The sequence below is a fragment of the Cyprinus carpio genome, chromosome A4 (assembly GCF_018340385.1).
Source record: "Cyprinus carpio isolate SPL01 chromosome A4, ASM1834038v1, whole genome shotgun sequence".
Classification (NCBI taxonomy): domain Eukaryota; kingdom Metazoa; phylum Chordata; class Actinopteri; order Cypriniformes; family Cyprinidae; genus Cyprinus; species Cyprinus carpio.
This window is the reverse complement of record NC_056575.1, coordinates 35,505,552-35,521,481: the sequence shown is the minus strand read 5'-3', so window position 1 is coordinate 35,521,481 and position 15,930 is coordinate 35,505,552. Positions and strand designations below refer to the sequence as shown.

The following is a 15,930-nucleotide window of genomic DNA, read 5'->3' as shown; positions in this document are numbered from 1 at the left end:
TAACGCTTGAGAGACCAATAAAAAAAGAAGAGGGAAAGACGAAGTTGAACGTCTCTGCTGCGGAGGTTTGTATCTCCCCATAATATTAAGAACATCTCTGCTTTAATAGGATTTCAGCGTTTTATGCTTAATCCGCGAATAAAGTGACTTTTACTTTGAAAATTGCAACAAAGTTCTTTCGCAACCCACCATTAAATTAAAAAGAAGGAGAAGAAGAAGAAAATTGCAACATCCGGGTGACGTCCGTGTTTATGCTTTAACTTGTGTTTACGTTGCATCCAGCGTCCTAAAATAATGACGATATTTTCCAGCCAGAGATCGAATCACAGCAATTGATTTAACCGGTGAGTATTGATTAGATATTAGCGTATCTGTGGAAGACTGTAAATATGCATATTCATCTGCAGACGAGTAAAGTGCCACAGTAAGAACACTGATTCATTTATAGATAGATTTTACAGTGATTAAATGTATAGTGTTTGTAGATGGCGCAGTAGAGTGTCCTGAAGACTCCAGATCCTCCACTTCCTCCCCCTCTTGATCCAGACCCATATAATGTGGTCCCTCTATACCTATCATCACCTGCTAGCCTTTCTCCTCACGTTCCTCAGGTATGCTGTCCTATTCCTACCGCCCTCCGTTCTTACCATGGTAATCAGTTTCTGGCCATTATTATGTTACTGACCATATCTAGCTTTTCTTTATTATTGTGACCCCTGTGATGGTCAAGAGTGATTTTTTTGGGTCCTTGGGTGTTGAAAAATACAACAACAGTGACGCGCTTTACATTCATGATTTACTGCCAATGTTTTATTGTACAAAAAAATGAATATTGAACTTTGTCTTGTTTGCCATCTTAGATGACATGTAGCACAAAGTTCTGCGTGTCACTTAACCAGCTGTATTCTGATTTCTTGAAATGTTATATGATTAATCTAGCTGTTATAGGAACCTAGCAGAAATTGGCTATAATTTAGCAACATCAGAATGAAAAAAAAAATAATGTTTGTAGTCTTTGCTATATCTGTCTCTGAGATCTGCAGGCAATTCCTTTGCCTGTTAAAGTGTAGAAACATTGCAAAGATGACCACAATTGGTTTGAATAGTTATCCAGTGTAATTATTATTATTATTATTATTATTATTATTATTTTTCATTAAATTAAAAGTTATCACATATTTTGGATTTGTCATTATAGGGAGTGTAAATAATTTAAAGCATTTTAGCATAAGGTTGCAATATGTAAAAAATTGGGACAAAGTGAAGGAGTGTGAAGACTCGCAAGGCACCTTATAAGACTATTCAAGATAAAGAAATGGAACAATTTAAAAAAGTTTAAAAAAGAAAGGAAAAAGTGGTTTAAAATACATGTGGCAAGTTCTTAGAAATGTATGTTGTATTTCTGTCGGTGCCATATGGTTTTGAAGTTTAAATTTAATGACTTGGTGTAATTAATAACATCCATTCTCTATCCAGCTATGTCCTGCTTCACGCTTCACGAAAGACTTTTAGTAATGTGAAAGTGAGCATCTCAGCACAGTGGACGCCATCAGCATTGCAGCAGAATGGCAGCAATTCATCTTTGTCTCCTGGGGAGGTAAGGTTTACATTTTATTTTTTATTTCTTCTAAATGATTAACATTTTTCCAACATTTTTGGAATATGGGACTCACTTTATATTAAGTGTCCTTATAAGACTTACATTTATGTACGTACATTTGAGTAAATCATTTGATACAATGCATTTATTGTGTACATACATGTTTTTACATTGAACTTATATTTGAAAATACTAAATACTGTCCTGTAATTACATCTGTAATTACCCTTTAAACCTTACCATACCACCTCAGTAGCAACAATTCAACATGAACACAACAAGTACATTATACCTAACAATCCGGGGCAGAGCCAGGGTTTGGCCAGGAGTGGCTGTGGCCACCACTGATGAAAGCTTGGCCACCCCACTCAAAACTGCAGTTTTTGTCCCTGCGGTCTGATGAGATGTTGTTAAGTCCATATGTCAGTAAAACTCTTTACTGTCCCATCAGCCGTTTTACTGTGCTCACTGTGCACACTCTTCAACAGTATGCAAATATGTGGCACATGCTCTATCACTTCATCATAAATAACCTGCACAAGAAACTATGAGCATACAAACCTAGTTCTGTCGCCAGAAACTCATGAAATTAAGTCATCATGAATTTAAGTCATGAAATTGTACTAAAATATATTCTGATCACAATATAAGGCACATGCTGATATATATTTTTCATTTGAAATTTAATGCACAAATAAATGTGAGCACAGTGCACTTTTACTAGAAAATATGCGAAAATGAAACCATTTAAATGCATAAAATAACTCATTTTATATTCTGGCATTTATGTCTACTGTTGACTTCTGGCCTTTTTTTCACATTTTTATCACTATCTGCTGTATTATCCATGAGTATGCAATGTTGGAGAGCAAGCATTTGAGAGTTTTGAGAAGCTGAATGAGCAATAAAGCTATAGTGAGCCCCTTTATTAAAATACCTTGAGGTGAGGAATAATACAAAAATTGTCATATTCAGTATTACTTGATCTAATTCACAAATATCTCAATTACAGTTAAGTAGAAATTAATTGTACTCACTTGTGTTTTAGGTACTAAAACAGTCCAGTACATTATAGTCAAACACATTTTTATACTGAAATAATGAAGATTTCTGTGCCACTCGAGACTGGTTGCTGGCCTCTACCTGGCCACCCCTATGAAAACATCCTGGCCCAGACACTGCTAACAATTCATTATGTTATTATAAAGTACATGGTATTTAAAGACCGGATGATCTTTTTTTTTCAATTGCTAACAAGCATTGTTCAATACTGAAGCCACATTCATTGCCAACATGAATCTTGGCCAAGATGCATTACCAACATGAATCCTGGCCAAACAGTTGAACTCACCTCCAAAACTCACTCAGACCAAAAAAAAAAAAACACTTCATATATGTCTCAAAATAGGCTTGTTATAACATAACATAACATAACATAACATAACATAACATAACATAACATAACATAACATAACATAACATAACATAACATAATTGTCATTGACTGCATTTTGTCTGAAAGCAATGAAAAATTATTCACAGTTTGTTTAGCATAGACTTCTGTATCGCTGAATGTGTGAACATTTTGAAAATGTGGCTTCAGTGTTGAACAATGCTTGTTAGCAATTGAAAAAAAACTGTAAAAACTGAGCAATTCTTGTATTATTCTCATTATGTCACTATATGCTATGGAGAAAATGTTTTCAGCAAGGTAGAGGTGAGAGAAACATTGAGAGTATTTTAATATTTTACCTCAAAATACTGTATTGATACTCATTTAATAAATAATAATACCTCACAAAACTGTATCAATATTATCTCACATTAATATTTTTGTTTAAATTAATATTTTTGTGGTCACTATTTGGAAATCTGTGAGAGACAACACATTAAATCAAGCATTACATCAGTATTTCAAGCACTATATTCTTTCTGTTTGGCAAAAATACAAACTAACATTCTCCCAACTAGCAATATAGTTGCACAAAGCACTTAATTCCAATCCAGACCTTTCAGTATTAAATATAATCTAAATATTGTTGCTAGTGCTACACACTTATTTTTGTTTATATTTGTAGACATGGGAGGAAAACCAACTGTTTGCTGATGTGGAAGAGGCCACATTGTTCCTGGGTGCTCTGGACTCAATCTTTCTCTTCTCTTATGCTGTGGTAAGTAAAAAAAAGGAATAGGTGTTGCAGGCTTTGGGGGTTGTGGGTAGACAGTGATGGTCTGTTAAGAACACATAATGCTGCTGGTGCACTATATTTAACCATGAAATATAACTGTAACAATAGAGATGTGTGTTATTGACACTATTGTGCATTATTTTTGGATGGATACATCAAGGATATGTGGTTTTTAAAAAAGTATCTATTACAATCTAAAGTAAGAAAGAAATGACAGTCATGTTTGTCTCACAAAGAGTAACTGTATGTTTTATAATGGTTACTTTTCTGAACTGAGAAATCCATGATAACGTACATGACTGACAAATGCGATCTCTGTGGAGTGCCGCCTTCCAAATGAGAGTGTATGTATTGTATGTTTTTATATGTTTTTTGTATATATATATATATATATATATATATATATATATATATATATATATATATATATATATATATATATATATATATATATATACTTATGTATGTATGTGTATATACAATATATATACAATATATATATATATATATATATATATATATATATATATATATATATATATATATATATATATATATATATATAATATATATTTATAATTCGTTGAGAACAAATTTATGTGACAATGGTAAATGGAAAGCTAAATCATCAACCCGTTGAGGGCCGAATTCAAAATCACACCAATTGAATTTCATCAAAGCACCTTATAATGTAAGTCAGTACAGTTTATGCCCCCCCTGTGCCTGTCTGCACTCCTGACAACATCGGGGCATGCTCCTGATGTGAAAAATGTGCAATATCCTTATATTTATTTGTTACCCCTCCATCCTAGTACATCCTTGCATCTTACTCAATCCATTCCATTATCATTTATAGCACAATTGTTTATACACTTATTTATTTGCAAAGGTATTGGTTTTTTTTTTTTTTTGACTGTGTGTTGTCTCTGTGTACTGGGAGCTTATGTCACTAAAACAAATTACTCGTATGCGCAAGCATACTTGGCAATAAAGCTCTTTCTGATTCTGATTCTGATGAGATGGCGAGTGGTGTCCTAGGGGATCTCCTGCCAGACCTGGATAAGGGCTTCAGTGATCTCATGGACCGTCTGTGGTGCTATATCCCTGAGGTTCTCAATAGGATTCAGGTCTGGGGAACTTGAGGGTCAATGGCATCAATGCCTTTGTCCTTCAGAAACCGCCCCATTTTGCACAGCTGATTCGCTGAAGTACACCGGCATTAAAAATATACATTTTATATTTTAATAAGTTTTATATATATATATATTAGTTTTTATATATTATATAGCATATGTTAAAAATATAAAATGTATGTTTATTTGCAACAGTTAAGCTAACAAGAATAAAAAGACATGTATGCCAGTAAAACAGCGACATCTGCTGACGGCACTCCAAGGGCTCTGCCCTTCAAAGGCATAGGGATGATCACTTCCATTTGGAATTTGCCCCGTGAACTGTACAATACGAATACATGTACATGTTACACCCCTAATATATAAATATATATATATATATATATATATATATATATATATATATATATATATATATATATATATATATATAGAGAGAGAGAGAGAGAGAGAGAGAGAGAGAGATACAGTGCCAACCACTAATATTGGCACCCTTGGTAAATAAGAGCAAAGGTGGCTATGAAAATAAATCTGCATTGTTTATCTTTTTGATCTTTCATTCAAAAAATTCACAAAATTCTAACCCATCACTGAAGTAAAGCAATTGAAATCGGGGGAAAACTCACATTATGAAATAATTATGTCACATTATGTAAAATATACCAGGGTGACTAGGAGCATGAAATTCTCCTGCCAAAACTTACTGTTCCACAGAATTATAAATAGAAGGACACAAAGGCCAAATTCCATTAATCATCCATCGCAAAGAGTAAAACCAAAGAATATAGTTCTGATGTGCAGAACAAGATTGTTGTGCTTTACAAAATAGAAAGTGACTGTAAGAAAATAGCTAAAGCATTTAAAATCCCCATTTCCACCTTCAGGGTAATAATTAAGTTACAATCAACTTAAGAAATCTGCCTGGAAGAAGATTTGTGTCTATATCATCCTAATGCACGGTGAGGAGGATATTTTGAATGGCCAAAGACTCTCAAAGGATCACAGCTGGAGAATTTCAGAGATTAGTTAAGTCTTAGGGTCAGAAAGCCTAAAATAAAAAATAAAAAAATCAAACAGCCCCTACATCACCTCATGTTGTTCGAGAAGGTTTCAAGAAAAATACTCTTCACTCATCCAAAAACAAACTGCAGCATAGTCAGTTGTCAGACATGATTGGAAGTTGGAAGTTCTAATGGGACTGGTCTCCATGGTCAGATAAAACTACAAAAAGAGCTTTTTGGCAGCAAACCCACGATATATATGTGTGTGTGTGTGTGTGTGTGTGTGTGTGTGTGTGTGTGTGTGTGTGTGTGTGTGTGTGTGTGTCAAAAGTCTAGCGAGGGAGTAAAAAAAATTAGATGGTACATATGGCACACCGATATTTGGCAGTGATTTTGTGATTTGTTTTGTTTTCTTTCAGGGTTTGTATATCAGTGGAGTAATTGGTGATCGTTTCAACCTTCGCTATGTCCTTTCCTTTGGTTTATGTGGATCCGCTGTCACGGTTGGTATTCTGCTGAAATATGAAACTTGGGTTGTGAATCAATTCTCACTTAATTATTTTTTTTTTTTTAGTGGAGCTGAATTAATTAAAGTATATCATAAAGAAAAAGTCTTGTTATGTATGTTAATACTGGTTCCCAGAGTAGGGAACAAGATGCTGCATCAGTAGCTACTAGCTAGGTACTATTGGAAGACCCTCCAGGTGTGAAGATTGACTGATAACTATATAGAGGAAATGTCAATAGTGCAACAGTCGGGTTCCAGAATTAAAAATACTATTCATTTTCTTCATAGAATTGATTTGTAATGATGACTTATAAAGTTGTGTGGTTGTTAATCCATGGTAAATGCTTTTGTTGAAGCCATTAGTCCACATTATTTATAATTTATTATTTTATTTAAACTTATTTTTTAAATAATCAAATGAATTCCTGGTAAAAAAAAAAAAAAAAAAAAAAAAAAAACTTTTCCCATGATTCTAAAATCTAAATGAAATCCCCACCAATCAGAGTATTGAATCAAGCAAATTGCAGCAAAATAACTCTTTAGCTCAATACTTGTCTACAGTTTTGTACCTTTAAATGATTTTTAAATGATTTTTGCTTCAAATCAAAGTTTGTAAAAGTGTGATTCACCTATTAGGTGGTTGGTCCTCTTTAATGAAGACTGCCTATGGTAAAGTACTTCCAAGGCCACTGAGAAATTGGATGGCTACTGTTGCACACTATTGATCGGCCGATGGAACTAACAACGCCCTTTGAGGTGCCACATTATCAGTGCCTCAAAAGGACTTGCTTGTTCCATTACTACTCAGAAACTAATTGTAGAAGTAACGAATTAACACAGTTTTCAAATTTAACTTGTCCCATATTGGGAGAATGCACAATCTGACTCGATATGAGGGGCCCACATGACTTATGATGCGGTACCTCAGTGCGTGACACTTGCGCCAACAGAAATCATCATCATTATATACAGGGCAGGCTTCGGTCAGTCGTCACATCTGGATGGTGCTCCAATACCTTCAGATTCTGTCACAGGGTTGAGTGAACCTATGAAAGTGAACAAAAATAATCTGTGAATTCATGTCTTTATTTATTTAAATTCACATTCTCCTGTCTTTAGGAATTTGTGTTTGGCACTTTGACAGAGTGGCTACACTTTTATAACGTGTACTTTTACTGCATCTTGTGGGTGATAAATGGACTGCTGCAATCTACAGTTTGGCCCTGTGTTGTGGCCATCATGGGCAACTGGTTTGGAAAATCTGGGTAGGTGTCAGTATGATTTCATTATTTTATTTTTTTCATTATGTTTTAGTGTTTTGTTTTTTTTGTTGTTGTTGTTTTTTTTGCATACACTACTTTAGCACAAGTATTTTTTCTAATCATCCTTCATCCAATTTAATCAGGTGCTAGATGTGTGCTTAAATGACACTATGCTGTATATTTTAACAACTACGCAAATCTGCCTCCTTTCTATGTCATTTAGGTTTATTATGTCATTTAGGTTACCTGTTTTGTATAATTTATGTAATTAGGTGCTAAAAGTTAAGACATGTAATAATAAGTCACCATAGGCACAGCTGCGCTATATGTTGGAGTCCTCTGACAGCCTCTAACAGAAGGGATAATTAGATTGCCTGCCAAAAGTATTGTTCACTGACTGCTTTGGGATATATGGACATTGTTTAGAAGTTTTCTGGATGATCACAGAGAAAAATGCTGATGGTCCAAACAACAAGGAAATGCAGATGGTTTGTCCAGTCAATCAGTCACTCAAACAAGACAAACAAGTAACAGATATGACAAAACAAGTATAACACAATGCAATAGAAAATATAGTACATTGTTCCCTATTTTATGCATTTTTACAGCGTGTGAAAAGTGAACCAATTCAAAAATTGGTTCATTGGAATTACACAGCAAATGAATTCTGTTGTTTTATAGCCCCATCTGTGTTGTAAAGGAAGGAACTGAATTTGATTAATTGACTTTATTTTTGAATTTGTCATGTGAACCTTTTTTATTAAATGAGCTTCAGAATTAGGAATGGAGTACTTGAATTTTTGGGTTATTTGTCTTTATATGTTTATTTTCTCTTTCTTCCTGTGAGCTAATTTGTGAAATTATGAAACTTTGTACTGATTGAATGGTATTTTGCTTAAAAATTAATAACAGTTCCCTTGAATGATAATGTTTGTGTATTAATAGGGTTCCCACGCTATTAAACACTTGGATCCTTCATAGGGTTGACTGACTCAAATACATTTTTTTTATTTATTTTATTTTTAATATCAGATTTAATAACCTCCCCAGTTATTTAAGTCAATTTGAGTTTCATTCAAAGTTTTTTATTTTTATTTTATTTTATTATTTTGTGAGCAACTGTGTGTTTTTATTTCAGGGAATTAAAAGAAATGTAACAATGTTTCCTTGTATAAGCAGTAATTGTGCATGTACATTTATATAAAGTAACTGATTCCCACACATATCTTCTGTCTGCCAGGCGAGGCTTCATTTTTGGACTTTGGAGTGCATGTGCATCCGTGGGGAATATTCTGGGTGCGTTTCTTGCCTCCAGTGTCCTGAAGTATGGTTATGAGGTGAGAACACAGTGCATTACTTCATTCATATTAAAACAGGACAATCAACTGTGCTATGTGGAAACCAGCTTAATAAACATGCTAAATAATGTTTCAATGATAATATAATATAATTGTAGTATGTTTTAGAGGTTGTGTGGAAAGGAAGAAGGCAGTGTCGGATTACTGAGACTCGTGGGTATTTTATTTCTTTATGAACAACATAAATCACACGCCTTCTGCGCTTTCTCATTCACACTTCGTGCAACTCAATATAAGAAAGTTCCCAGTCTTACGTCCACGAGACCTCAGTCCAGCATCTCTCTCTCTCTCTCTTTGTCTCTCTCTCTCTCTCTCTCTCTCTCTGTCCTGGTGGCTTTATCCAATCTCTCCACGCCAATTATTACAGTAAGACACAGGTGTTTGTCACTTTGCATTTGACCCACTAACTCACTGCCGGTCTCTCGACTCTTTCTCACCGTAGACATCGCTGCACCACGCCCCCTTCGCCACAATAATATAATATAATGTAATATATGCAAAACTGTTGGTGTGATGGTTTTTCTTAGGGGAAGGGATTGCTAGCTCTGTATACAATCAATGCAGTCTTGATAAGTGTTTGTGTGTATGTGTTTTTCAGTATGCTTTTCTCGTGACATCAGTGGTGCAGTTTGCAGGTGGTGTGGTGGTGTTTTTTGGCCTGCTTACATCTCCAAAAGAAATTGGTGAGTTCATCTTTGTACAGTTTTTGTATTTGCAGTAGTGTTTCTTAAACAACACCAATTACGAAAGTACAGATACTAGAGAGCTGGTTTTGGATTCTTCCTCTACTGTTCACTGTCATTTAGCAAAAAAAGTCTGATTGTGAGCTCCAAGAGCAAGTCATAGATTTAAGTAGCAGCAGCAGCTCTGGGCATGTGACCAAATGCATAAATCTTATTAGTTGGCCATTATTCTTGCAGTGCAATAGAAAAGAGATAAGAACACCTCTCTGTAAAACAATCTTGTCACAGTGAAGGCATGTGAATCAGTTTGTTTTTGTTTTTGTAAGGACTAAGCGACTACTCTGAGACTGGTCTGAGATCAGTGACAAGAGACTCAGACAGTCAGCATCCTCTGATGAATGATGATGAAGATGCGTTATGTGATGATTACTCCATACAGCAGCGGGATGAGGAGCTTGAACCACAGCCCAAAGCCATCGGCTTTCTCCAGGCCTTCTGCCTGCCAGGAGTCATTCCTGTCAGTGTCCAATTAAACGCTTTCTTACTTGCATACTTAAAATGGGCCACTATTGTCCGCTAGATTTGAGATTTATTTATTGTCTGTCTCCTGCAGTATTCTCTGGCCTATGCATGCCTGAAGCTGGTCAACTACTCTTTCTTCTTCTGGCTGCCATTTTATCTCTGCAACAACTTCGGCTGGAAGGAGGTTCAGGCAGACCGGCTATCTGTATGGTATGATGTAGGAGGCATTGTTGGTCAGTACCCAGTTTGGTTCAAAACAGACATTACCAATTGAGTTTTTTCTCTGTATCTTTGCTCTGTACCTTCTGCTCAACTTACATTAATTTCTATAGAGTTATATGAAGTCTATTAATCAGCTTATGGGAAATTTTGTTGGAAAACAAAAATGCATTCTAAAACCCTACAAAACTGATGAAATACTTGTATGGAACCCTTCAGTTGATTGAACTCTTCAATATTACACTTTTTAAATACATTACAAAATATAGAACTTAATAAAAATGTGTATAACTATGACATTTTTCCTGAAACAGACATTTTGCCTTTGCCTCCTTAAACACTCACAAAGCACAAATCCCCAATATTCAAGATGAATTGAAAAACAAATAGATTTGATGCAAAAAAAAAAAAAAAAAAAAAAACAAACATTAGGAGTTACTTGGGGCTCTTTTCCAATTCTTTTCTTTCCCCAATCCATCACACATTTAAATGCTTCTCTAAAACACTGCCTACAGAGGTGTGGGCAGCTTCTGCAAAAAAAAAAAATAAATAAAATAAAAAAAATTGTTGTGAGTATACTGGGGCCTTTGGATACTACATTTCTTCCTGAAGTAGTTTGCAATCACAGTGTAAAGATTTTGCTCATGTGCTGAATGAAATCTCTTCCAGGAGGAACAGTACAGGGCTTGATCTCAGATGTTTTGGGGAAGCGAGCTCCTGTGTTAGCGATCAGTTTGCTTCTGGCCATGGGAGCATTAGTGGGATACAGCCGTGAGTTTAGATACTAAATCATATTGTCTAGAAAATCTAAACATATGATATCATAATTTCAGAGATGAAAGCAGAATACATTTTTAACTTTTGTTTTTTAACTTTTTTTTTTTTTTTTTTTTTTAATTGATTAGAATTTACAAGCTGGTAAATGGAGCTCTTCTAGCAACAACAGGTGATAAAAGAATTTATAACTATAAACTCAGTTCACAGAATACAAGAATTCTTCGTTCTTGTATTGGAAACCATTAACATTTGATTATGTTTATAAATTGTTTCAGGTTTCCTTATCGGAGGCCCATCAAACATAATCAGTTCAGCGATTTCTGCAGATTTGGGTCGACAGGGGGCACTGCAGAATAGTCAGCAGGCTTTGGCCACAGTCACAGGAATAGTGGACGGCACAGGCAGCATTGGAGCTGCAGGGGGACAGGTAATGTGTTAAGATTCCTGTGGCTCAGTGGTAGAGCATTGCATTTGCAGCGCAAAAGGTTGTGGGTTCAATTCCCAGGGAACACACATAATGATTAAAAAAATAAATAAATGTATAGCCTGAATGCACTGTAAGTCGCTTTGGATAAAAGCATCTGCTAAATGCATAAATGTAAATGTAAGATGGCAAGGAGCTCTCTTCCAAAGGCATCCTTTAAATTGTTTTTTTTTTGATTATAATCAATTTAACCACATTCAATGTTTATTTGTTTATATTGTATCTTTTTATTTGTATTTGTATCTTTTTCACTTTGAAATATGCACTGCGGTAGTTATATGCAAATCATGTTCATTGTCTATGTTTATTTTTTATTTAATGACATTATTATTGTTATTGTTATTTCTGTGCTGCTAAACATCATGTGTAAGTACTAATTTAAAAATTTCTCTGTTTTTTTAGTATCTGGTATCACTTATTGAGAGCAAATTAGGATGGATGTGCGTCTTCTATTTCTTCATAATCATGGTAGGTTGTGATGCGACGGCACAAGTTCACACATTCAGCCAGTGAAACATTAAAAGCACATATTTTCAGTAGACAAAAAAGTATTCAGTGACTGTGCTTTAGCCCCATTTTCCTTCATGCAAAATTCAATGTGAAGTGTATGATTTTTGTGTAATTAGCCTCACCAAACTAAATCATTAAAACAGGAAACAGATAAAATATTTATGACTTATCCTATTCCACAGTCAAAGGGTCTCTAGAACAAGAATGTTCCTCTCTTCCAGGTCTGTTTCTAGCCCCCCTCCCCCACTTTGTTACCCCAAACTACATAAAAAAAACTTGTTAATCAAACCTAAACTACATAAAAAAAACTTGAATTCCCTTATAAATAACGAGACGCTCTGCCCTCTCTGTATGACGCTGCTCCCTTTAAGCTCTGTTAGAAGTTAATTAATTAATTTAGCATTTCAACACTTCCATAATGATGCGTTAAATTCAGGGTCACTGCTGGCCAAATGGGAGCCCTAAGCAGAAGTGTATTGTTGTGCCCCCCTCCCTCAAATATTATGGCAGTAAAAAAAACTAAACAAAAAAAAACAACAAGAACAAAAATACCTATTGTAGGGGTCAAAAAAGAACTTTAATAAAATATAAAAGTAAATTAATAAATTATTTTTAGTCTCAAGCATTCAGAAATCACGCCAAAGAAAATTAAGCAGTTTAACTACGATAAAACCATGGTTTATTTTTTTAAGGGTTGTGATGTCCATATTTTTTTTTTTTTTTTTTGAATAAATTATAGAGGCTGTGTCATCTATAGCAAAAAGGTGGCCAAAAATTAAAGATTTAGTTAATAAAGAAGAGGATCTTTGAATTAAATGTTTGGTCAATAGCCTATTAAACAATGTTTTGATTGTCCTGTAGCAGTAGCAATTACATGGCATTTGGCTCCATTTTCAGGCATTTGGAATAACATGTAATGTACATCAATTGTTTATTTTGTACTAGCCTAAATTATGTATTTTAACTGTTATTTTTAACTGTTATTTTTATACATTATTGCCTATATTTTTTTTTTTTTTTAATGTAATGCATTTTAAGTCATTTTAAAGGCTATTGTTGGCTAAGGTCTGTTTTTATAACCATAAAAAATTATCATTTTAATACTTCTTCGTAAATTATTCTTTAAAGAAACAAAACCATGGTTAATTTGCGGTTACCATGGCTACAAGAACGAGGCTTTTTGGTTTTATTCATGTTAAAACCATGACTAATTTTCGTCAGGGAACATGGAAACTCAGAGAGAATATTAGATTTTTTGGTGGTGGTGAAATTATTAAAACACGTTATGAATGTCAAAAGCCAAAATCCTTTTACAGAATTATGAATGTGCTTGAAAGTGATGCACGGGCTTCCTTTTTTTTTTTTCTTTTTTTCGGAGCCAGATTGCTGATGTTTTTTCCCGGGTACAGTTGTCAATCAGTTATGGTCATTTGCATTCAGCTGCAAACATGAGCTGCGAGTGGGCACGGATGTGGGAATGGCGTGTCACATTTTTTAATTAATTTATTTTTTTAATAACTGTGATGGTGCCCCCCAGGGAGTTGGTGCCCTACGCAAACTGCGTACTCTATGTATAGGGAGAGGCAGTACTGGTTAAATTCAACAAAGTGGTTTAATAAAGGGTTTATTAATCTTGTGAATTAGCAAATTTTTTTATTGCCCGTTAAAGTTTTATATGGAAATATTACACAATACACTGATCCTTTAACAATTCATTGTCACAAAAACGCACACCTTTTGGACCATTTTTGCAGCATGATTTCTCGACTGCCACAAATACTGCCTTAAAGGTGCTGTTTGTAGGATTGAGTGTTTGTAGTGGTTGAACTAGGTATTGCAGTCCAAATTCAAAATATTGGAGAGGATTTTTTCACCCTGCACCTCCTCCTCAGACTTGACGCACACATAGGTTGCCAGATAGATGACACAAACAGGAATGAGCACACTTGACGATGAACGAAATGAAATACACTGTGTTTTCCGCCAACTGGCAACCCGGTGTGCCGAAATACAATTGGGTAAACTGTCAGTGGGCAGGTTTCACAAACCAAAACAAACACCGACATTCGTTACATTTGGCGTTACTTTGCCAAAGCACTGACAGAACCCATTTTGCAAGCTGAGTTGAGCAAACATTTTAACATTTGTTTTTCTCTCATCCACAGACAGGGTGCAGTGTACTCTTCATCATCCCACTCCTTTACCGTGAAATCTGCTCCTTGTGCCGAGACAGTCAAGCTCGAACACATCAGCTCTGAGTTGGACTTCCTTTGCCTGAATCTGAATAGAAAAATAGGACATTTTGAAAATACAGACATCCTATTTGAGAATTCACCCTCTGTTTTAGAATGTTGCTTTTAGCAACAGAAATCTCACATTAAGTCTGGCTACTCCATATCAAGGCAATGTTTAGAAAAATGTGTTTTTTCTTTAATTAACATAAAAACTAAATTTCACAAAATAATCTGATTCTGAACTTATTTTTTGGAAGACTCTTTGCAATGTGATGACTCATACATCATTACTCTAGCAACTAGTGTCTAAGCAAAAGAACTGCAAAATGACAGTGTGGTCATTTCTAAAGGTACGATATGGAAACCAAATCAAATCTGTGTGCGAACAAAGCTTTAGATTTGTTGCAGATCTATTTTAAATCTCTTCCTCAAATTATTCCATTTATGAACACCATCCCAGGATGCTGCTTAAGGCCTATTTTTGTTTTAATTCTGGGTATTGGTTTTATGAAAGTTTTTAAATTCCAATTTTATAATTGTTGTTAGAGGGCAGGACCCTCTTGAGTTTAATTCATGGTGATTGTAGCCTGATTGAATAGTGTATCAAATGATTACTTAAACTGAGGGCATAGATTCATAGCAGGTGGTAATTTGGGTGTTAGATGTGCACCATTTTTTCAGTTGCACTTTAGTGTCAAAAATGTTAAATGTATAATTGTATATTTAAATGTAACACTATAATTCAGCAAATGTATGTTTTGCATTTATTGTAACATGTACAGTTGTTGCTTGAATGTTTGAAATATGTGGTATGTTGTTCCTGCATATATAGTTGTATATGTCATAATAAATACAGGCAAATAACCTGTCTTTATTTAACTACTTAGAGTCAATAACCCAAACATCCATCCATCCATCCATGTTCACTCATTATCAGCCACTACTGTTACCTTTACTATAGATGTTCATAATAATTAAGGAAAATAATTTAATTTACAATCTTGATTGCTTTTCTTCATAACATCAAAACAAAAACAACCAACAGAAGGAAGTTAAGAAGTTATTCAACAATAAATTTTAAGGTGTTTTGTTGGTTAGACACCACCCATTGATAAGAATATATCAAAACAATACACAACCTAACTGTTTATAAACTGAATCCTAAATATCAAGAAAGTCACACTGGTAAGTAAATGATTTTGAGGGAACAATATTTTTAATTGTGTTAATGTAGTTGTGTTATGGCACAATACATTTATATTCATGTAGCACATCGGAAATTAAAATAAACTATAACATATTATTTATTCTTTCAGTTTGACATCCCAGATCAATACTCATAGTGTTTGCAGGGTCTCCAAAAAGCTCCTTCAAATCTTTGGAAGAGCTTGGTGAAATCACTGCAGGCTTTAAAACCTGATAGCAAAACCAAAATAAAATTGTTGCACTT

The 15,930-nt window shown here is 34.5% G+C and overlaps 1 protein-coding gene across 3 annotated transcripts; it reads left to right on the top strand.

The window, feature by feature from the left end:
- Nucleotides 1-73: 73 nt before the first annotated feature.
- On the top strand, nt 74-15,359 carry LOC109060551 (sugar phosphate exchanger 3). Of its 3 annotated transcripts, XM_042745907.1 has the most exons (15): nt 118-344; nt 486-611; nt 1,477-1,597; nt 3,679-3,771; nt 6,343-6,426; nt 7,551-7,696; nt 8,934-9,030; nt 9,650-9,734; nt 10,061-10,251; nt 10,348-10,489; nt 11,145-11,250; nt 11,381-11,421; nt 11,528-11,679; nt 12,139-12,204; nt 14,412-15,359. In XM_042745907.1, the coding sequence occupies exons 2-15, from the start codon at nt 556-558 to the stop codon at nt 14,502-14,504; spliced, it is 1,473 nt and encodes a 490-aa protein (XP_042601841.1). In that variant the 5' UTR covers nt 118-344; nt 486-555; the 3' UTR covers nt 14,505-15,359. The 3 variants fall into 3 exon arrangements, with proteins under 3 accessions (XP_042601837.1, XP_042601829.1, XP_042601841.1); XM_042745903.1 differs by lacking the exons at nt 11,381-11,421; nt 11,528-11,679; nt 12,139-12,204; nt 14,412-15,359 and adding an exon at nt 9,160-9,204 and having other exon boundaries at nt 74-344; nt 477-611; nt 11,145-11,334; XM_042745895.1 differs by lacking the exons at nt 11,381-11,421; nt 11,528-11,679; nt 12,139-12,204; nt 14,412-15,359 and adding an exon at nt 9,160-9,204 and having other exon boundaries at nt 77-344; nt 11,145-11,333.
- Nucleotides 15,360-15,930: the final 571 nt, after the last annotated feature.